Source organism: Zophobas morio, unplaced genomic scaffold (assembly GCF_036711695.1).
Source record: "Zophobas morio isolate AGI-343-1 ecotype UQ-CSIRO unplaced genomic scaffold, CSIRO_AGI_Zmor_V1 ptg000004l, whole genome shotgun sequence".
Classification (NCBI taxonomy): Eukaryota; Metazoa; Arthropoda; class Insecta; order Coleoptera; family Tenebrionidae; genus Zophobas; species Zophobas morio.
The window spans coordinates 11,527,030-11,552,104 of record NW_026972109.1 but is presented as its reverse complement, the minus strand read 5'-3'; the positions used below and the strand labels follow the sequence as shown (position 1 = coordinate 11,552,104).

Below are 25,075 nucleotides of genomic sequence, written 5' to 3'. Positions count from 1 at the left end.
ATACACCTGCTTTCGTTAGAAGAGTATATTGTTGGATAAAGGAACGCAACGTGCCAGCAAAAAGTTGTCTTGACCATATTTAGATCACATGTGGGATTTTATGCCCAGCTGTCTGTACACCGAAAATTTAGTTTGCCTGTGTTTCTCAGAGCTCCATTAAATCATATTTAGTCATATAATTGAATTTTAATCCACGCACAGAGCGTGTGTAAAAGTGTTACTCAACAGGTGCTTTCATGTGATAACATCTAGTCTGTGCCACTATCTGCAAACAAAACAATACCGCCATCTCGTAAAGTGACGTAAATAAACATTTAGAGAGACGTTGACGAATCGTGCCACCATATCGTCCGGATTTAGTACGTTGGAGGTGCGCTGGCGGTGCAATTTTCTCACATTTGGTGGGTGATTATGGACCGTGTTCATCACACTATAAATTGCGCAAAATAGAGCGATCGTTGCGAAAGATTATTTAATCTTACATGACTTTTCTACAAGAGGCCAAAGGCTTGGTTCCATGTGTGAGTAGTTTAAATAATAACAATAGTGACCGGTTTCCAACACATGAACATTTTTGTCAAATTACTATACTAAGTTACACCTCTAGGACAACATGGTCATAATGTGACGTTTCGATGGCTCGAATGCTATTTTTATTACACTAGAATTATTTGACTGGACTAGATTCGGAAAACGATATCAGACCGTTAAGATAGCAATTTAAATATTTTTTAGTTTTTTGAACTGGAAGTTGCACTTGCCATTTAAATACACCTCAGCTTTAGACTCTAATGTAACATACTTGTTCATAAAGTCAAACGGAAAAGAAATTGTTGCATTAATTAATCAATCACGTAACAACATTTATAAAAGTGATAGTTCCAAGATTTCGTCGTTTTTTTAATCCTTTATTCAGTTATTTACAAGTATCATTTCTTTTCCGAAATTATTTTTGTTTTTTCGAATTTATTTTGCCTTTTTCTCTTAAGATACATAGCAATCTCTTCAGAACAAGAAACTTAAAACATGGTTAAAATGGTACATTTTTGCTAGGAAATGTGGATTTTGCAATTATGGGGCGGAGCCTAATTACAAAATCAATATTTCCTTCTACAAATTTGCTATTTTAAACATGTTTATATTTCTTGTTGGGGAAAGAAGTCTACACATATTAAAATGAAAAGGCAAAATGAATGCCCGCCCACCCGCCCTATCTCAATTGTGATGATTTTTTTTAATCGCCGAGAACAAAGGAGGCGGAGCTTAACTGCAAAATTCTTATTTCTTTACAAGAAATTAAAAAGATGTTGTTGAGTCTCGTGTTGTTCAAAGAATAATATGTCCATTAAGAAAAAAGGCAAAATGTTTACCCCGCCCACCCACCCCATCTCACTTGTGATGATTTCTTTATTCTTAGAAACTTAAAAAACGTTTAAAATGGTAAATTTTTGTTGGATTTTGCGATTAACTTCCATCCCTAGGTCTGGCAACGGACGAAAACTTCATTACTACATATTTAGATCAGGACAGGTATGGGTGGGGCTTTAGTTTTTTCTTAATATACCTAGTATTCTTTGACCAACACGATACTCAAAAACATGGTTTTAATTTCTCGTGGAGAAATAAGGATTTTGCAGTTGAGCTCCGCCCCCTTGACTCACGACGAATAAAAAACTTATCAGAATTGAGACAGGGTGGGTGGGTGGGGCTTATATTTTTCCTTTTCTTCTTAATATACATAATCATCTTTCCACAACAAGAAACTTAAAACACAGTTAAATGGTACATTTTTGCAAGGAAATATGGATTTTGCAATTATGGGGCGGAGCCTAATCACAAAATCGATATTTCCTTCTACAAATTTTGCATTTTGAACATGTTTTAAGTTTTATGTTGGGGAAAGAAGTCTAAAGATATTAAAACGAAAAGGCAAAATGAATGCCCGCCCACCCGCCCTATCTCAATTGTGATGATTTTTTTTTATTCGCCGAGAACAAAGGGGGCGGAGCTTAACTGCAAAATTCTTATTTCTTTACAGGAAATTAAAAACATGTTTTTGAGTCTGGTGTTGTTCAAAGAATAATATGTCCATTAAGAAAAAAGGCAAAATATTTACCCCGCCCACTCACCCCATCTCACTTGTGATGATTTTTTTATTCTTAGAAACTTAAAAAACGTTTCAAACGGTAAATTTTTGTTGGATTTTGCAATTAACCTCCACCCCTAGGTCTGGCAATGAACGAAAACTTCATTATTACATATTTAGTTCAGGGCAAGTATGGGTGGGGCTTTAATTTTTTCTTAATATACATAGTATTCTTTGACCAAGACGATACTCAAAAACTTGATTTTAATTTCTCGTGGAGAAATAAGGATTTTGCAGTTAAGATCCGCCCTCTTGACTCACGACGAATAAAGAAATCATCAGAATTGAGAGAGGGTGGGTGGGCGGGGCTTATATTTTTCCTTTTCTTCTTAATATACAGTCATCTTTTCACAACAAGAAACTTAAAACATGGTTAAATGGTACATTTTTGCAAGGAAATATGGATTTTGCAATTATGGGGCATAGCCTAATCACAAAATCGATATTTCCTTCTACAAATATAACAGCTTAAAATTCAAAATCTTGTGATCATTTTGAAAATGTAGATTTAAAATCTTGACGCTTCAAAGTGAATTTCAAGTTGAACGGATTTTAAAGAAACACAAACTCTAAAAGGTGTACTGCTTTTACCGGAAGTCAAAATTCTAAATTATGATCTTACGTAAAATAATTTGTGCTCCCATTTTTAATTACGCCATTACCAACAAAGTTTAAAAGCCAAAAAAATTAAAAGTCGAGGCTTAACATTAATCTTGAATCCTTGACTTTATGTCCACTTTCAGCACTAAGTTAGAACCTATCTGCGTGATGAATATGTGTAAATTGACCATAATTTTCGACATCTTCCGATTCCTATTTTCCATCCTTCTTGTCGAAATCTTGTCATTAGCTTCTTCTATACCTTCTTTTTTGCTTCTGCTGGACGATTTTAAATCTTCTGCTCTTCTTAATAAGAGGCAAAACAAAATGTTTAAGTGGTTCCATTGTTGTTTGCTTCGTTCTTGTAAAGATTAGATGTTAATTGGAGCATCAGATCTGCTAAACAGATAATAAAGTGTTTGTTTAGCTCTAACTTACTTTAAAAAATGCGAACACGTAAACATTTCCTAGTGTGAATAAATAGGCTTTTGTACATTGTCCATAATTTTTCTTTCAGTACTACGTGAACACCCACGACGAAAACCTCCACACGTCATGTAAAAATACGTATTTTCATGTATTTATTTCATGGCTTTTTCGGTATCAACAATGTCATAAACAACAAGCTTCACGGTGTCTTTATATCAATAAAGAATGGCCAGCAATAAAATACTCAATTTTTCCTTTTTTCACTTAAATGAGAAACCACGTTGTTAACATAAATTCCGCGAAGTCGTACGTTAGTCATTGCGAAAACCGATCCGTTATCTTCGAGAAAATAATTACCGCCAAAACATGTTATTTGTCATTTTTAATCTATTTCGACCCAAGGCTACGTACACACACCAGCATTGAAATCTCCTCGGTACTCCAGTAGTACTATTCTTTCTCCGGTATGAGTAAGCGGTTCCGGTTTATTTGTTGTAATGAAGCACAAACTTAAGCAATTTATTATCCCTTTCTACAGAGTTTTAATTCCGCCGCGCAGACAATAGAACATAGGCGTCGACTTTAACAGATCTGGCACGCCACATAAATCCTTCACAATCCGATATCAATTAAGGATCTCGTCAAGCAGAACTTATTTTTGCTTTTTGTTCCAGGTCAATGTCAATAGCATTTGATAAGACGCCTTGTCCAAATTGAGATGGAAGTGGTGGCAGCAACCCCAGGCACAGGCCCAGTGCCCCCCTTTCACGACCATGACGTGCGCGAATGGTCCAGAATCGATAGTCTGACGGGAGTTCTGGAGAGGGCTCGACTGGAAACCGACCACTGGAGCGCCAACACCAGCACCTCTTGCCACAAATACGGAAAGGTCAGTGTCGAAATGAAAAAAAAAGTTTTCTAGATTTAATTTGACATGGAATCAGTTGCAATTGTGGCTGTGTTTCGGAAGCGAGGAAAGTTCGGTGGCAATATCTTTGTTCATTTTTTTGTTGTAACTTTTTGGCTACGAAAATTGTTGAATTGAAATATTACTTGAAATTAAATCTTTGATATGTGATTTTCAAAAAAAGTCTTGTAGTTTAAAAATTCTAAAAATATCTAGAAATCTCAGAAAATTAAAGGTAAAAACAAAACAACAAACACTATATACAAGGTGATTATAAAATGCCGTACAGCAAATTGGCTTTCTTTGTTATTATGTTTGCTTGAGGTCATTTTGACATTTCTTGTAGGAAAATGCGACTGAATACAACCAAAGTACATATGTGATACTCATAACATTCTTATTCATGATTGATGATGACAGATTTTCCAAAACCAACCTTGATATACAATCTTTTATAAACACCCTGTACCTTTTTTCGGTCTTTTACATTTTAAAGGACCTCATTATAACCGTTTTGCCGTCCATATCAAACTATTGTTGACAAAATTTATATAATTTAATATGAAAGAAGTAGTACCAACCCACTGCTGTTAAAATTACCAAAAATTACTAAGGTATGTAATAAGATAGAAGATAAATCCAATAATTATCATTATTATTCAGACTATACTCTAGACCACAAAATGTTATGTGCATTTGAACAAATTTGGAAAAGTTTTTGACTCTAGAGGATGGAAAACAAAATTGTGTCCAAAAAAACGGCGGCGTTCTGAAAGAATTCTGATGAATTGCATAAAATTTTAGTATATCAGAAATACTTGCAATTATTTTTAATATACAGGGTGAGTCACTAGGCGTACGGTCCTCGATAACTCATTAATTATTTATTAGAGATAAAAGTTCTTTGAGTAGCCCACGTTAAAAATATTTTCGACTGTACAAAGGCATTCGTTTTTTTTTATAAAACACCCTATATATTTATACACATTATCATTAGTCTGTTTCTTGGCTTTATAAACATAGTTTAATTTTGAAATTAAGATGAGACGTTACCACGTTATGCCATTTTTTTAAATTTATTTTATTAGTACAAGGATTCTCAAAAAAATCTCAATAATGTTATTTTTAAGGTCAGCTATCAATTAAATCAAATTTTAATTATACAGAGTGTTTTCCAAAAATTCTAAAAAGCTATTTTTCAAATAACTGTTTTTCAATAAAGAAAACACCATATATTTATTTTTTACTGTCTCTTGCTCTATTTTCTATTTTTTTTTTTTTTTCAATGTATGTTTCAAAAAGATTAAAAATCGCAATAATTGTCAACTTTATATATAATACTTAACAAAAAAGAAAGAGAACAACAAACAGACGAAAATACTACAATGAAATACCGAGTGTTTTGTTTTTGAGGCATCGCACAAATCTTTGTTTTTTTTAATAAAATACCCTGTATATTTATACACGTTCTCATTAGCCTCTTTCTTGGCTTTATAAACATAGTTTATAAAATCTCGGTAATGTTATTTTTAAGATCTGCTATTAATTAAATAAATCACTCCAATTTTAATATACACAGTATTTATAAAAAATTGAAAAACGTTGTACTTTTCAAACATCCGTATTTCAGTTTTTTCAAATAAAACACCCTGTATTTATTTCATTATTGCCTCTTACTCTACTTCTTGTTCTTTTCCTTTTCAATATGTGGTGGCGTCTCTCAAAAAGGTAAAAATTGCAATAATTACAAACTTTAAATAAATCTAATACTCAACAAAAAAGAAAGAGAAAAAAAAACGACAAGATACGGTAATAAAATGCAGAGTATTTTATTTTTGAGGCACAGCACACATCTTAGTTTTTTTAAATAAATAAACACCCTGCATATTTTAATAAATTTTCACTAGCTTCTTTTTGGATTTTTAAACATAGTTTATTTTGAAATTAGGATACGTCGTTGTCGGGTTATTCCGTTTTTTTTTAATTTTTTTAGCAGTGCAAGCGTTCATAAAAAAAATCTCAACAAGGTTATGTTTCAGATCTGCTACCAATTAAATCAAATTTTAATATAAAGAGTGGTTATAAATAATTCAAAAACGTTGCACTTCTCAAGTATCTACCTGTATTTCAGTTTTTTCAAATACAACACCCTGTATTTATTACTACCTCTTACTCTATTTGCTGTTCTTTTTCTTTTCAATATGTGGGAGTGTGTCTCAAAATCTCAAAAAAGTGAAAAACTGCAAAAATTATCAACTTTAAATAAATGAAATACTTAACAAAAAAGAAAGAGAACAAAAAACCGCAACATACGCTAATAGATTACAGAGTAGTTTTTGATACACAGCACACAACTTTTTTTTAAATAAAACACCCCATAAATTTTAACAAACTCTCATTAGTTTTTTTTGGCTTTATAAATAGTTTATTTTTGAAACTAGGAAACGATATTGACACGTTATCCATTTTTTTATTATTTGTTTTAGCAGTGCAAAGATCAAAATAAATCTCAACAGTGTTATTTTTAAGATCTGCTATCAATTAAATTTATACAGAGTACTTACTTATAAATAATTCAAAAACAGTGCACTTTTCAAATATCTGTTTTTCTGTCCTCTTTCTTTTAATATGTGGGGGTGAAAAGTAAGAAATCGCAATAATTATCAACTTTAAATATATCTAGTACTCAACAAAAAAGAAACAAAAAAACGACAAGATACGGTAATAAAATACGAGTACATATTCTGTTTTTGAGCCATAGCATACAACTTAGTTTTTTTAAATAAAACACTCTGTATATTTTAATAAATTTTCATTAGCTTCATTTTTACTTTTTAACATAATTTATTTTGAAATTAGGATACGTCGTTGTGAGGTTATTTCATTTTTTTTAATTTTTTTAGCTAAAAAAAAACTTAACAATGTTATTTTTAAAATCTGCTACCAATTAAATCAAATTTTAATATATAAAGTGTTTATAAATAATTCAAAAACGTTGCACTTCTCAAATATCTGTATTTCAAGTGTTTCAAATAAAACACCCTGTATTTTACTACTGCTACTTCTTGCTCTATTTTCTTTTTCTTTTCAATGTGGGGGAGTGTCTCTCAAAAAAGTAAAAAATCGGAAAATTATCAACTTTAAATAAATCCTATACTAACAAAAAAGAAAGAGAACAAAAAACCACAACATACGTTAATAGAATACAGAGTACTTTTTGATACATAGCACACAACTTAGGTTTTTTTTTAATAAAACACCCCATATATTTTAATAAATTCTCATTAGCCTTTTTTTGGTTTTATAAATAGTTTATTTTTGAAATTACACGTTATTCCATTTTTTTATCATTAATTTAAGCAAGGCAAGGGTAGAAAAAAATCTCAACAACGTTATTTAGATCTGCTATCAATTAAATTTTGATATACAGAGTGGTTATAAATAATTCAAAAACAGTGCACTTTTCAATTAACTGTATTTCTGTTTTTTCAAATAAAACATTGCATTTATTTTATTATTCCCTGGTACTCTTATTTTCTGTTGTTTCTTTTAATATGTAGAGGGTGTCTCCAGAGAAAGGTAAAAACTTCAAATATATATATAATACTTAACAAAAAAAAAAAGGAAGAGAACAAGAAACAGAACAAGATACGGTAATAAAATACAAGATGTTCTGTTTGAAAAAACTGAATTATCGATAGATATTAGTAAACACTCTGTATATTGAGTCAATTTTATTTACACCACAGCAAATCACATACCTTTATTTTCTCTCCACAAAATATTGTCACCCAGATTTTAAAAATTACTCCACTGTATTTTTTTGTAAACTCTTCTATTGCTAAAAAATTTTAGAATATTAGAATATGTAATCTGGTTACAAAGGTTAAGAACTGGTCAATCGGAAATAACAAAAAACGCGTGCTTGATGACTCATCCTGTATATTAGTGTATGCAAAACAGTTTCAAAATTCTGTACACTAAAGAAATACGAAATTCCAAAAATATGTAGTTTCCTCAAGGCATACACTCTCCAAATTTAATATTTCACAAAAACGATGTAAGAAATTTTGTTAATTTTTTTTTACCACTGACAATCATCAGTTAATAATAAAAGTAATAAAAAGAAGAAGAAGAAGAAGAAGAAGATGATGATGATGAAGAAGAAAAATAAAACTGATACTTCCTAGTAAATAATTCTTGTGAATTCCGAAAGAATTCTCATGAATGTCTTAAAATTCCAGTAATTACATTATGTCCAAAACAATTCCAAAAATTCTGTTCAGTAACTAAATATATTACATATTATAAAAATAATTTTTTCAAAGCCTACAAATACAAACTTTAATATTGTACATAAACGATGTAAAAAATTGTTTAAAGGTTCTTTAGACAGAAGTTCCGTCGCCCCTGAAGTACAATCGAACAAATCCATTTTTATTCGAAAAATTGTATTATTAATTTTTTGTGATAATCCACATGAGTTAAAAAATGTAGAAAATACTAGTCGCAGTGTAAGAAAAAAATTCCGGATAAGGTAATTGCACTCACGACCTTGAGAACAGGACACTAACCGATAAACCACCGGGCATGGATCCGCTTATATTAGTATAAAGGTTCTTGTTATTCAGTTTGAATGTCGAGGCGAAAAACTCAAGGCGGATTGATAAACCACAAATATAGGACTATGTTATTTTATACACTTTAAATGGTGTTTATTAGACAAAATTTTGCAATGATGTCATCAAATTGTTAGTGACAAACGGAAACGGGGACCTATTTTTTCCTACTATAGGGGTCATGAAACGTTGCTTACGCTCGGGAAGTAAAAATTTAAATAAAAATTCGACAAACACAAGTTATTTGACATTAATAGACACGTTTCAGCCACAATATTGGCATCTTACAGCACAAAAAGACTCACCTTGACAAAGAACACTCTTCTGCCCGCAAAGTTGCTCACACAGATGGGAAACCACGTCGATATTTGTCTCAATTTTTTTTAGACTCGTGGGTGTGCGGAACGTATTATTTATTTAATCATGAGATCATAAAATATGCAAAACTTGGGAAACGAGATTGCTATTGCATGTAATGCGTTTACACTTCAGTGACTGCACAACCATTGAAGATGGGAAGCAGATGAATTAAAACGTTAGCAGATTGAACACGTACTTTTAATGAAATTCGCTCAATAAAGATAAATTTATTTAGTTGTTCACGCCATATTAGGAGTTAGATTCATTTCAGCTATGAATCCACGACGAACCCTTTTTTTTTTCAATGACTTAAAGTGCTCAAAGTACAAAGAGCCCTTTCCATAGACCCAACCCGTGAGGCATTTTTTGTGTATTTCCAAGGCTCTTGTGGGTGTCGCGGCGCCGCTACACACCCTAAATAAAAATTCTAATTGCCACCGGAGTCACTGAATGTTAATTAACGTTGCTTTGTGCAGACAACTCGGATTGGCAGCCACGATTCATTCGGTGCGATATCATTACTTCTGTTTGAAAATATCGTGATTGTGTCGGAATGCAAACTGTAAATTAACGTTACAAAAGCGTGGCGCTTGAGAAATTGAGCCTGCGACGTTTTCGAAACCGATTAATGGCTTTTCGAAATTTTTCCCAACGGGAAAGCGCGGAACTTCCGGCGCACCCACAAAGGTCGAGGGCACGCGGTGTTAACTACCATGTGGTAGTGTTGTGCAGAGGATAGATTTTATTATAATACTGACATTTCGAATGGACGTGAATTCTTCAAACTTGTCCTGGCTTTTCTCTCCATATGGAGCTATTGAGAAATCGGAATCGTGAGGTAAATTTTATGCATTTTTGGAATGGGTCTGATTCACACACGCACGGTGGTCGGATTTGTCAACGCACGAAATGCACTTTGTGTGACTTTGCAAGAATGTGGAGCTGGATATTGCCCGGAGGACGACGATGACGCATAACAATCAAAGAAAATAAATAAATTTTAAACATAATAGATAAGACCGTTTTATTGGCAAAAAACTGGCGAAACGGTTAGAAAAGCTCATAAATAACCCTACGCGGATGACAAATCTAAGTCTATTTTAAAATTCGAGTAATAAAACTAGTTCAGGTCGGTGTTTATCGCGATCTTACCTATTCAATCCTAGTTTTATTTGATTTTTGCATTTCCCTGTCTTTAGTTATGTTGACCTTTTCCAAATTTATTTCCAATACATAGACGTGTATTTTACAGTGAAATTTTTATTTGTGTTGTAGCCATAGAATGTTGTAGCTCTTGTCAGTGGCGAAATGCCAGTTGTCAAAACGTGTGACTCACTATGTTTATATCCGCTCGTGTGAACGCCACTTACTAAATTTTGCTGAATACATGTGTCCAGTAAAGTTTTATAGTTATACAGGATGTTCCAAAAATGACACATACATTCGATGATATGTTGTTAAGAAAGCTATGAAGAACTTCAAAAAATTGGTCGAAGGTTATTTTGACACTCGTTACATTAAAACACATCCAGCTTTTTCGAAAAATTGTAAAATTTGATATACAGGTGATGATTTGTACACGTAAAGGGTTTTCCTTGATAAAATTTTGTGATCAACATTTTTCAAGGACACGTATATCAATGTAGCACTAATGATAACAGTATTGTATTTCGAAATTTTCGAAAAAATGGAGTGGGCCATTCCTGATTTAATCAATAAAATAGATCGACTCACTCATTAATCTTTTGAGTCGCCCTGTATAAACAATTCTAACAAATATTAATGCAATGATAAAACGCCACTATATCACTCATTATATTTCCCATATTTTAGTTAGGATTTATTCAGTAAAATTTTGGGATGGCGTCATGAAGTTTTTAGGTGGGATAAATATTTACCATCATGCTTACGATAAATGCAAAATTTCAAAACAGTTGGTTTTGCCATTCCTAATTTAATTAATAAAATAAACTGACTCATGCAATAATGTTTTGAGTCACGTTGTATAAGCAATTAAAAAATATCAATGCAATGATAAATCACAAGTATAGACTTTACGATGAGTTTCTAGTCTGGAGCGGGTTACCAGAAGTCTCGATTGCGGGGCCCAGAAAAATCTCGAAGCGGCGTTCGCGATCCATCTAGAGGAACGTATGGGTTTAAATAGAGGCCACTGGAACGAGGACCATTCAGTCGAGTCGAGTCCAGTGAATGCTGAGAAGCCTGTCAAGTTGCGCCGGAATTCTTTTGTAAATAATCGCTCCGTAATTAGTCATGTAAATTCGCGTTACTAAGAAATAAATCGTTGAGTTTTACCTACGCCGATTTTTAAATTACTGAAAAACGTAACAGTATTTCACATATTTTAGACAGTATTTATTCGAAAACATTTTAAGATGATGTCATCATTTGGGGGGGGGGCATAATAAAAAAAGTTATTAACGCTTACAATAACCTTAAAACGTTTGCAACATTTTAGGCATTCAGATTAGTAATTTTAAAGCTTAACTGCAAAATGTTGTTAAATTTTTTTCCAAAAATCTGGAACTCGACACGGATTCATAAAGTACACGTGTAGGAATTTGTTATTTTAAATAATTTAAAACCCATTTACTGTGCACAAATTTGAAGTGACGTCATGATATTATTTGTGGGGATAATTGGACAGAGTTTGGTTGGCGTTTTACCATCTACATGAAATTTGTAATATATACCGGGTGTCTGGAAAATGGCGGATTAACTGTTCAGTACGTTATGTATGGGGGTTTCGGGAATCACAAAAAAATAATAAAAAATTCTTTATGATCTAGATTACAAAAAAACGTAATTTTATAAAAGTAAAATTGGCAACACTGTACGCATCTAATGCGTGAATATACCTCCGTCTTACTTTCTCATTTCTTAGTAACTAAAATCCATTTATTTTTTTTAAGACAATAACCATAACAACCAGTTTTATTATTAATAAAACAAGCTGTTATTTTTCATTAATAAATAAACTAAAAAAACATTTAATGACACACTTATAAATTATAAACAAAAACAAAACCTACAAATGAAAAATCCATTAAATCATAACCAACTAAATACTAGAAAAAATGTTCAAAATTCCTGCCTTAAGTAAGCTTGTAATGTTTCCAAATTTTGATATATTTTATTTTAAATTAGTCATCAGTACTTGCTAAGTCAAAACTGATTTTGGCAAATGAGATACCCTCTAAGAAAAAAGAGGGCGGGTGGGCGGGGCAAGTACCTGCTAAGATAAGACTGATTTTGGCAAATGAGATACCATGTAAGAAAAGTGAGGGCGGGTGGGCGGGGCTAGTATCTGCTAAGATAAAACTGATTTTCGCAAATGACATATTCTCTAAGAAAAGAGAGGGTGCGTGGGCGGGGCTAGTACCTGCTAAAATAAGACCGATTTTAGCAAATGGCATGTCCTCTAAGAAAAAAGAGGGCAGGTGAACAAGGCTAGTATGTGCTAAAATAAGACCGATTTTGACAAATGACATAGCCTCTAAGAAAAGAGAGGGTGGGTGGGCGGGGCTACCAACATAAGACTGATTTTGGCAAATGAGATACCCTCTAAGAAAAGTGAGAGCGGGTGGATGGGGCTAGTTACTGTTAAGATAAGACTGATTTTAGCAAATGACATATCCTCTAAGAAATTTAATTAAATTATTATAAGAACAGACACTAGAGGGTCCAAGGAACTTTCAAATTCTTTCCAAACGGGAATACCTAGAACCTCAAGATTGTCGCTTTACATTAAATTTTTCAAAAAAAGAACAGCGTCCGAAAATTAACTCAAAAACAGGTCAGGTCAGAAATTTCCAAAAATAGAACGCCAAAGTCCGCGAAAATTATTTTAAATAATTTACAAAAAAAATCTCCATTGGTTCCTTAGTCTCCCGAAGTAAAAAAAAACTCTACGGCACTCAATTTTGGATATTATCCATCTAATAAAAATCCGGACAGGCGGCAAACAGACAGACAGGCGTCGAGAAAATATGAAAGTAGTCAGTCGCTCAATGGACTCAATTACAATATTTTCTTCGCTTATGCTTGGGAATTAAAAATGGTTAAAAAAATCCTGAACCAAATTTTTGAAAACATTAAACTTCAAAGTTGAAGAATTAACTTCGTAATTTTGAATTGTCTTAATGAACTTAATAATTTAATAACAATTTACGATCCACTCATTTTTTACTGTTGACAGATACCATTTTAGACTGTCAATGAAATTCCCATTAAAACATATCAGAATTACAAAGTTAAATCTTCACCTTTGAAGTTTAATATTTTAAAAAATTTGATTCAAATTTTTTTTTTATTTTCTTCTTTTATTTTTCTGTATAATCGCTTTCAAAAATTTTCTAGAATTAGTAAATTTGGTGTAGAGATGTACCAAAATCTAATTAGGACCACTAGGTGGCCACATTGTACTAATACGGAAGAATGACTTTTTTTTATTTTAATTGGCTAATTAATTCTTCATGCAGTAATTGTTTTGTTTAATTAATATTAATGAATAAATCATGTTAATCAAAAAAGAGGTAGAGCTTGAAGCAAAATGTCTCGACGTAAGTTTTTTAACTAAAATCAGTTCTCCGCAGAGGAGAAAGTACTTTGTGTCGTGTACATTTAAATAATTTTCTTAATAAATAAAACTGTTGCATCCTTATGTTTTAACTTTTATATCTTGTTTTAAAATCCAACGTTTGCATAATTAATGAGATGATAAGCATTAAAATTGAAGGATTTTTAGATCGCCATAAACTTAAAGTGAAAAAACTCATCTCTGTCATAAATCGATGTATAATGTCCTTTATCCAATTTAAAGGCGCTTTATCAGATCCGGTCATCGCGCCAAGGTTTAGACTCATTTTGAAGGGGATCATAATTTTTAAGAATCACCGAACAAAAAACAACAAAAACCCGTGAACAACGAACCTAGCGCTGCGATTGGCTAGACAACATAATTTATAGAATATATTTTATGTGAATAAATAGAATTTATTCCACTATACCTGTATAACCTTTTCTCTATTTTGAAAAAACTGTTTTGGAATGAATTGACCTATTGTGTGTTCGGCAATGTAGCCTTGGGGTACGCTGCCAGTTTCAGTAGTCCAATTAAAAGTCAAAGTGTCACCCGCCTAGAAATTCGTCATAAAATTGTCACTTGGGCGTTTCCAAACTAATAACAAGTTTTTTTCCTATTATAGCATCCGTACAACATTCTCGAGTCGCTTTACATTAAATGGACATTCTCCTGTCTAAAAGCGTGCTCAATTATGCAAATTAACCTAAAATCTTTAATAATAACGATAGGAGATTAGTTAATTGGTCCATAATGAGGTTGAACTTGACGTCCGAACAATCAAATCTGCAAATTGTACAGTTACACAACGACATTCGAGCATCGATAATGCAGAAAGTTAACTGTTTTAACCTCAATTAACCTAAAGCTCGGAGATGGTGGCAGTACGAAAAACCGAACTTCCTATTAAGAATTAACTTTTCCAGCGATTTATTGTGTTGTAATGATGTCGATTCCATTGTGTACCGTTGCTCTATCTAATTAGTTTCAGAAAGTGGTGAGTTATATAAGAATGAGGGGAGCCACATTTAGTAGATTGCGCACCACCCACAAGAAAATTGCTACGGCTGCGAAATTACTATCAATTACCCTTTGAGCTAATGATAGATACCGTTTACTGGCATTTGCTTCTTCTTAATTGATTTTTTCAAAGCTTCTAGCACACCAAATAACAGACTCGGAAGCTCATTCCATTCAGCTGCATTCTTCATTTCTTCGTCGTCGATCCAAATTGGTTAACCTTCGTTCAAATTCAATTTGAGAAACGTGAGGATTTTTTCAGTCACGATTTCGACTATTTGAGTCTGAGCGGACCAGACATGTTAATACAACAATCTTCACTTCCTTGGACAGGAATTGATGACCATCAGATAAGCATGGTCAAAGCTGACTCCTTCAATTTGACTCGTTAATCTTCAAAATGTGTTTCGCGATACGTGGAAGCGAAGAAAATTCCGCGCGCGGATTAAAATCCCGTAAGTGCACTTGAAGTGAACTGTTGCTAAATAATAGGAATTAAGTGTTGGGTTCTTGAGGAGATAAAGAAACTGTAGGAATCTAACGGGGATTAAAGATACTAATAAATCGAAAAGTCTATTATATATGCACAATGACGTTGTTCTTTCTTCACTTTGGCAAACAGCAAGATCATCGTTGAAATATTCCGTAACCTTATCTGGTCATCGTTTCCAACCGAGGAGGTAAAGAACCGTAATATCAAAATAACATAAAATTAACTCCTTGAAATTACAATAATTGAATTTTAAACGTTCTTCTTCCAATTATGTGTTGGTCTTAATGATGTAGTGCTGTTTTAGGCGAATCGGTAGAATACGAAAAAAGCGATCTTACAAGATATGGGCTCATTCCCTTGTATTTATCATAATGATTAATGATATCCCGGGTAGCGGTAAGCAACTCATTAGTGAGGAGATCGCGTTAAAGGCTATACATTATAGATGATCCTGGCAACTCTTCATGATCTTCGATCTTCTCACGGGTTCTTGTTTTTCTCCCCCTGTTTCGATTTTTCGTTATTAAGAAACGCGCAGTCCAGTGAAAGTAATTTAACACGTCTGTCCTTATTCGAAAAGACAGAGAGCAAAGGCAGACTTTTAACTCTTGCAAAATATCAGCTGTCATTTAACACAAAGGTTCATTTGAGCGCGTAATAAATGCTCTACATTGTACTCTTGCGGTTTTGCTTTCCTCATTGCTGAACTCTGCCATCGAAGACGGTTATTAATAATTAGAACTCGTACGACCTGTGATCTAACGTGAACGTAACACTTGTACGTACGCCAATTAGCCATAACTCGTTTAAGAACAAAAATGTGGTACGCAAACCAGTGCGTTGCAGTAAAAGTGGTACTTGCGTGGTGAACAGTGCGACTCGAGATCTGGTAAGCCCTTTTCGAATCCCCCGTTATTATTATTATTATAGACGCGGTTTTTGTGTCACTTCCGCCAAAAAAACGAATATTTAACTGTAAATTTTAATGAACTGATTGGTATCGCAGTGTCAAATCTTGAAGCAGCGCCTAATTAGTGAGGTTTCAAGGCTACTGGTGTCACGATAGAGCAAAAATTGCTAAAAATTGTATTATGTTTCTACACAATTGACTTAATTTTTACCTTATCTGGATCACGGTCACCTACAACGCTGCAACAATCACCACAATCCAGGCGGGTGATAACTAGAGCACGGTAATAAATAAATTAATACTGCTCAGCTTTACTGCTTTTTTAATGTTGAGGTTTTGAAAAAGAAGAGCGGTTTGCGTGTCGTTACGAGACGAGCAACCTTCACACAAGACCAGTTGCCGCTATAATCGAAGATTATCTTCCCTGTTAAGAGCAACCGGTAATTATGACATTACTAATCCGAGGAAATGTTGCTACAGTGTTGAAGAAATGGGAATGTTCGAGAGTTTGTCAACCAAATCGGAACGGAATTAAGGAGATCTTTAGAGAGCACGATTTTGTCTAGTCGGACAGCTGCTTCCTTATCTGCCGAAAGTCCAACAATGCTACTTTTACGGTGTATTAGACGAGATAATGGCGTAATGTGCATTTTTTCCACGAAATCCCACAACTGTGGTGATTTTTTAAAAGTGACAACGATTGGGATACGCTCCGCTGATTTAAATTAAGTCGTAAAAAAGTGCTGCATAAAGGGGGCACAATGGAATTCGACAGTTTCCACTAAACGATGCTTAGGATTGTGGATTTTTTGTGGCGAAGCCGAGATCGGTTTCAATTTTTCAACGTGAAGCAATCCGGGTTTTGTGACCATTTTTGTGGCAAGTAACGCAAAATTCAGCAAATCACAAACACATCGACTAGATCTCGTAAAAAACAACAAGGTTCTATTGTGTCTGTAAATATTATAAAATTCCTGTGTTTAAATATCATGATTTGATCAATAAAAAAACTGTAACCCGGCCCGGCTTTGCTCCCCAGACCTCTCGTCTACGAAGCTGATTCTTAGATTACCGCTATGTGAATGGAAGATCGAATTCTGTATCTAAAGAACAAGACGGATTAAACAATAACAAATATAATAATAATAAATAAAATCAAGGCAGATTCATAAATCACAAGTATATTTGTGTCAAAAAATTTTTAGGTAGGTGTCATGAAACGTCGAGCCAGTCGCTCGATGAAGTAAAAAATCGTCCTCTAGTTGGATTTTTAGCTGACTCTCTAACAAAGACAGTTTTTTGTCGATCGCGCCTTGTTGTATCCTATAAGATTTTAATCTCGATTTTTAGAATTTTTTTAATTACGACCGCTTATAAATTTACACAAAACCGCAGCCAATTTTGCCGCTAACCACAGGCACAATGGTCGGAGCTGATAATGCAGCCTTCATGTAGGTAATCGTGTTTGTGGGTAACGTCTCGAGATTTATGGCAGTGGTTCTTTCACATGAAATTTATAGCGGCCTAAAAGTCCTTCAGCTTTAAAGTTCATTAACTTGTGAGTTATATAAATGTTAATTTTGAGAGATTACTAGAGATTAATGATTACTTTCATATTTTCTGAACATTTATGACCTCTGTCCGTTTGTCTGTCTGCCGTCTGTCATTTTTTAATGGAGACATAATTTTCGAAAGTACCGCACTGATTGTTGTCAAATTCTATATCTGTTAGGAAGGGAAAACTCACTATAAACACTGCCTCGCCTTGCGTTTTATCAATACATTCATATTTTTGGAACAATTAATAATCGAGTCTACGTGTGCTATATCGGTGGAGAAGTGCGAACTGGCACTCCGTGCCCGACCAAATATAAACAACAAATACAATACAGTGTGCTTTCATAACATAATACGTTCGAATCAAAAGAAATGGCAGAGTATGGGCGACTAAAGTATGATACATTAATGAATTAAGAAACACAAGCTCTATAAGTATTTTTCTTCCAGTGCGATTGGTATTATCTGTATTGTTTTCCATAAACAAATGGATTTACTTAATACTTCAGGGGCGAGGGAAGTTCTGTCTAACCATATAAGACTGATACCCTAAAAATATTTAAAACTTCATTGGGCTCAAACATATCGATATAATTAATTGTGTGTACTGATTCTGATATGTACAATGTAACACTAAATATGTTGTACCTGTACTTCCAGAATTTCAGGATAAGAAATTATTTTTACTTCCTGAGCATAAAATAAGGTCATTTTTATGTTTTCTCGAGTACGAAAAAATAGTCTCCTCTTTCGGTGTGTTTGCCTGTCTGTCTGTCTGTCTGTCTGTCTGTCTGTCTGTCTGTCTGTCTGCTGTGTCGATTTATATGAGACACGTAATCTCCGAAACTAGTGGTCCGATTGTGGTCAAATTTTGTATGTATATTAGGAATATCATGTAGATGGTAAAACGCTAACCAAAATTTGGTTACTCATCAACGCCAACAATTTAATAACGTCATTTCAAAAAATTCTATTTTAAAATAATTTGAGTATTATACAATAATAAACTGATATACTTGTGGTGTACGAATCCGCTTTGAGTTTTTTCCTAAACGGGAAAAAATTAACACAGTCAATAATATTTTACCAATAACTCAGTATATAACCGTCCATAGTCATGTGATTAAGGCATGTTATTGTGTATTATCTATGTTTATGATGTCATAACAAATTTTTCTTTGATCAAATTAAGAACGAGTCACCCCATTTTCTCGAAAAGGTGAACGCACGTTTTTATTTAATAAGAATTATAGTAATAATATTAAGAACATTCTGTTCGATTGGGGCTTAATTAACCATTTTAGTCCTCTGTTTTGAGGAGACAACTCATTCAAATAAAACAAATTTCTTCGTGACATTCTTCCGATGTATAAATAAACACTTGAAGTGAAACCTTTTTATTATTGTTGAGAGGCCATTTTTATCCCGTTGGTTATGTGCTTTAAATATATTTTACACAGTCCGTACTAATGCAATTTGCACAATTCGTTGTAGTTTACCCCCCCCCCCCCCATGGCGCAGAGGTTGCGGGGTGTTATTTATACCGCAAAATCTGATCTTATTATTATTCAAAGAAGCGGAATTTGTTGGACTTGTACTTCAGGAACAAAGGAAGTTCAGTCGAAATAAACTTCGACCAATTTTTGTTATAAATTTTTGAGATAACGTGATATGTAGATTAACCTTTGCCTACTGCGTGAAATTTGCAGCGTTAAGAGGAACAATGAATCACTTCCAAGAACTGCAACAACCCGTAATTTTTGCAGTCACTTTAAAATTATTGGCAGCATCCCAAATAAGCTCACTCGACCATCCCTATAATTTTCAGACAATAAATAAGCTTTCTTAAAACACCTTCGGTATGAACCAACAATAACAAGAGTTACTTCTATTCGCCTCTGCTTGCTTCAGAAAAATAAATTTACCACATCTGCCACACCAGTATCATTACTGGACTTTGTTGCATAACGTTAACTGCTTATACAAACAGAACAAGAGAATGGGCGATGATTTAGCACAGATGAATAAGAAATTGCGATTGGTATCATAGAACAGAGAAACGTGAAAATGGCAAAGGGCAAAATCTGAAACCGCTTGAAGGAATACAAATCGTCTAGTTTTTGGTAGTACCAAAGCGTAAAATTTGCAGACGGCAGCTGAAAGTCGAGAGGCAAAATCTGCCAGTCTTGATGGGCACTTTGTTACGGCGTTCATGGTTGGATCCCATCACATTTCGATGTCAGTACCCTCATTAGGGCACATTACGTCTGTTGCTTCGCCACTTTTTTGCCTCAGAACCGCTGAGTGACGGCTATAAGCGTTAGCAACGCCAGAGAATAAATAGCCACAATTTATTACCACCTGTTGTCAGAAGGTGGACAGCAATAAATCGTAACGAAATTATTAGGCCGGCAATTATTTTCAAATTTACCGAAAGCAGAAGTGTTGGAAAGTTCAAGTGAAACAAATAATTAGCCGTGGAGCAACCGTGCGTTGACAATTTGTCGGGAGCTTTCAAAACCATTAGTTTCTCCTCATCTTTTTGTGTTCGCCGCGTAACACAGGAGGGAGTTTTTTCAGGTGAAAGTACGTGTTTATCGTGATCAATTATGTATCAGTTCAGATCGAAGACGATTTTTTATCTCCGGTACCACTTTCTGAGACAAAGACACGTTGTGAACGTGGTAATAGCGTTAATTGAAAATGAAATACGTCAATTAGCATGTGTGTAACACTCGCGCCTACATGTGTATTAAATGATATGTCATTAACTACACCTTTTGTATGTTTTTCAATGAAAATTCTCAGTATCCGAAGCTAGTATGGTCAGGAATTGTGTACACATAAATAAATATGAATTCGAAACACTCCAGCGGTACGTATAAAAGCACGTATAACTTACGCCAACACCTGCCTATAAATCCTATTCTATTTACATTCAACTAAGATAAGCATCTGTAAATACAGAATGGTAGCCGATTTTTACGTGTGAGATATCTCCTCTCACAAAAAACCCAAAAAGACCAGTTCTAATTGTATTTATAATACAGTTACACGCGACGTCCTAACAGTTAATTTAAATGGACTCTTGTCTGCTTGTGTTAACCCCGCAAAAAACGCGTCTCGAGGTGGAACATCCATTGCTCGAGGATCCGAACCAGTCGGTACTACATTGTTGCCAACAATGGCGAAATAAATTTATTTGCATATTTCCTGCCGCAAAATTGCCGCGAGTGATTGCCAGCAATAAATCAACAGAAGAAGTATTCAAATCGGTGACAGCGTCCATCAATTACTTTAATATCGTTGCAATCATGGGCGTTTCCACACTTTTTTATTTTCGCGACGATATTAACGTCTTGATTTGCCACAACAAACTCTAGGTTTGAAAAAGCGGCTTCCGGTCGAAGGCGGTGCAGGATTTCTCTTAGTGCCATTGACTGTTGATGGACTAACAATTATCGTTGTCAAAATTCAACGTTCACTTTCTAGTTCGTTAATTTCGTCTTTGGGAACTCGATCGGATAGGAGGAAATATTTTGGTACCCTTGACAAGGTTTGAACAGGAGGAAGTGAATGTACTTCTTGGGGTACCCACTAATTTGTCTTTGTGTGGCGCTTGCTACATTTAACAGATAACATCGACGACATAGTCACAAACTGTAGACAATCATGTAAATATACAGCATACATGAGCAGCACTAAAGATAAAGAAAATTAAATGTTACGGAAAAGTTTGTTGACGACATTTCTTGTCAAGGTGTGTTCCTTCAGAATCTAGTGTTGCGCGTAATCACTTAGTCGTTCGATGGTAATCTAAACCTTGCCCTTAAGCAGAGCGTAATTCGAAACTCCTTTTATTGCCATGCTGTCTACTGTTAAGAAAAATTGGTTGTAGTATTCCAACGAGCATTTATGTATGCCGCTGTCAAATTTAATTATCTATTCAAGCCACCAAACCTTCGTTGATGATAAAGTACCTACAGAACTAAGGTTGTGGAATAACAGTACCGTGTACCGTTGTAACATCTGAAGCAATAGAAAAATCGAAGTGAGTAGAATTTCTGTGACCGCATCAAAATAGCATTCCCATAAATAAATGTGACCGGATCAGTTCCACAACAAAAATTGCTTTAATTAATCATCGACGCAACAACAATGACGAAATTCCGTAGAATGTGTAAAATCGTCAAAGAATGTGCTAATGGTGGGAACTGTCAAAAATAAAAGATCAGATTAGAGCGTGTTCACATCAAAATTAAGTCAACGTTTTAGAGTCATTGTCTCAACAAATGTATCTGGTAGTAAAGCGGTGTCGTACCATCTACAATAGTCCCAACCATCTGTTATGCAATGAGGTGTGTAAGCGCTGAGAATAAAATTTCTTCTTTTCTTTCTTTCTTTCGCCTTGAACTCTCACCTTAGTGCAAGACGCTTTGTTGTAGCAATGACAGCAAAAGTGCTTCTTTCTCTACATGGAAGGATATTAAATCCCGATTCCGTGCGCGATTACGGTACCATCAGTTCGCATTCAGTGTGGCAGAACCGAGATGTACCATTGTCGGACCAAATTGCCAGTTTCCTCTATTTATGGAAATATGAATATGCAGCAGAAACGGACAGGTTCAAAGACTGGAAAGATTTTTTACGGCAGGTGTACACACACATACGTATAGACGTTACGCTTTAGCAACAATGCATCGGAATGGTTCGCAATTATGCGCATTCCAGCCATTTTTACCATCTCGGTTCAAAGTCAATGTCAAGAAGTACCTTCGCGAATTATCCGATCACGAAGAAACATACCGGTTTGATGGAGAGGTTGTAGGGTTACGAGTCGGAAAACAATCGACTTGTTTTGACGCAGATCGCTCTATTTGCATAATTTCCAGGAATCCCCGCCGGTAATTGCAATAACAACTTTTAATTACTCGGTGCAGACGGAGAGGGCGAGACTATTGACCTCTGCTATTGTTCCACGGTTCCGTTTTGTTTCTCGTTTTCGGTGGGTTGTACTCCAGGCTTAGTAGCACCTATGGTTCGTATTTTGACAAACACCTCTTCATATTTCAACACCTCCAACTAGGATGGAGTCATGATGGCTTCACAAATTCGATTTTGAAATGACTAATCCATATTGGGAACCACAGGCGTGGTCCTGTCAACGTGAACTTATCTCTTCTAACTGAACGCCAGACATAAAATTATGCAAATCGGGTCCCTTTGTATGGATTTTGACGACGTCACGCGGACAATCAATTACTTCTGACAAAAGATCTTCGGTAGACGAACAAGGAAAGTGGAGGGTCAGACCATCTTAAATCGACCAATCGTGGAGGCAGAGCTGTGTGGCCGAATACCCCTGAAAATATACAGCTATTCAGCTCCAGATCAAATTTTAAGATAGTAAATATAAATATACCTGAATCGACAGCGATTTCTGTAACACTGGATTTTGCTAATTTATCTCAAAGAACAACAATAATCACAAATTGACTTCTCCGTGTTGGAAATACTTGGATTTGCACGAGCTTTTCATGAAATAGTCGACTTCAGAATAAAGTTTGTAACCTGAAACATTTACGTGTATTAAATATCTAGCAACGTTTCAGCGTGGACACCCACAATGCAGTACTAAATGTAATGTAATGTAATCTCTAGTACTAAAAATTTACAAAATAAAGACATCCAAGATATCAACCATTTAACAACGTCTACGTTACAAGAAACTTGTGAAACTTGAGAGGTTAGAAAATCTGAACTTACTGTGGTCTCTAATTTTATGGAGAGATAACTTTTTTTTAATTATTAAAATATTATCAATTAAAACTTAAAAAAATCCGAAAATTATGTATGGAAATATTTTTGGAACTAAATTAATAATCTACAAACATAAAAATGTGTTTAAAGTTATGTAAACGGAACTTCCCCGGTCCTCAAAGAATAATAAACCAGATTCAGTTTGTTATATAAATTATAAATTTTGGAAATTTAATACCTTGTTTATTAATAAACAATTTTATATATGATTTACAATTTCATTTTTGTACATGACGTCATCAAACTCTTCATGGGGAAGATTCGACAAATTTTGGTTAGCATTTTTTACCATCTACCACAACATTCCTAAAAAAATTGGTCCAAGCTAACTTTCGAAAAATCGAAATATAACGACAGAACAAAACATCGGAATATCGATAAATCGACAAATCGAAAAATTTTAAAAATCGAAAGATTGAAAATTTGAAAAAACTAAAAATTTAAAAATCGGAAACGAAAATCAAAATATCAAATGTTTTAAAAATCGAAACATTGAAAAACCGAAAAACTGAAATCCAAAGACTCGAAAAAACAAAAGATCGAGCAAATCCAAAAATATAAAACTCGAAAAATTGAAAATTGAAAAATCCAGAAATTGAAAAAGTCCCAAAATTGAAAAGTTGAAAATGAGAAATTGAAAAAATGAAAAGCCAAAAAATTTTAAAAATCGAAAAACCGAGATGCCGAGAAATCGAAATATCAAAAAATCATAAAATCGAAAAATTGAAAAATGTAAAATTTTAAATATCGAAAGACTAAAAGATAAAAAAAAATAGAAATCAAGAAATCGAAAAATCTAAAATTTATAAAATCGAAAAACCGAAAAATTGCAATATCGCGAAATCCAAATTCGAAAAGTCGAAAAATCGAGCAATCGAAAAATCAAACAATCTAAAATTTAAAAAACCGAGAAATGAAGATATCGAAAAATTGAAAAATCCAGAAATTGAAAAATTCCCAAAATTGTAATATGTACTGAAAAACTGAGAAATTGAACAAAACAAATGAAAAGTTGGAAAGTCGAAATACATTAAAAAAATTTAAATTGGGAAATCAAAACATCAAAAAATCGAAAAATGGAAAATTTAAAAACTCCAAAAACCAAAAAATAAAGAAACTAAAAATTGAAAAATCGAAAAATTTAAAATTTAAACAACCGAAATACTGAAAAATCGAGAAATTAAAAAATGCCAAAGCTGACAATACATGTTGAAAAACTGGAAAATCGAAAAACCAAGAAATCGAAATTGAAAAACTACAAACATCGCCAAATCGAAACATCAAGAGATCGAGAAATCGAGAAGTCGAAAAATCGAAAAATTGACAAATCGAAACAGTCCAAAATCGAAAAATCAAAAAATTAAAAATTGAAAAATTTAAACTTAAAAAAACCGATAAATCGAAAAATCTAAACAAAATTGAAAAATCGGAAGATCAGAAATTTAAAAAATCGAAATATTGTAAACCCAAAAGATCGAAAAATTTTAAAATCGATAACAAAAATCAAAATATCAACAATTTTAAAATTTGAAAAATTGAAAAATCGAAAAAATCGAAAAGCCGAGATGTCGAGTCGAGAAATCCAAAATTAGAAAAATCCAAACATCAAAA

The 25,075-nt window shown here is 33.8% G+C and overlaps 1 protein-coding gene across 3 annotated transcripts in view; it reads left to right on the top strand.

Annotated features, from left to right (window-relative positions):
* Positions 1-25,075, top strand: part of LOC135141593 (uncharacterized) — an 81,223-nt gene that overhangs the window by 34,003 nt on the left and 22,145 nt on the right. For all 3 annotated transcript variants that reach the window (XM_064072852.1, XM_064072835.1, XM_064072843.1), the window contains exon 2: positions 3,850-4,064. In XM_064072852.1, coding sequence (XP_063928922.1) covers positions 3,894-4,064 — 171 coding nt within the window. In that variant the 5' untranslated portion in view covers positions 3,850-3,893. The remainder of the gene's footprint in view (positions 1-3,849; positions 4,065-25,075) is intronic.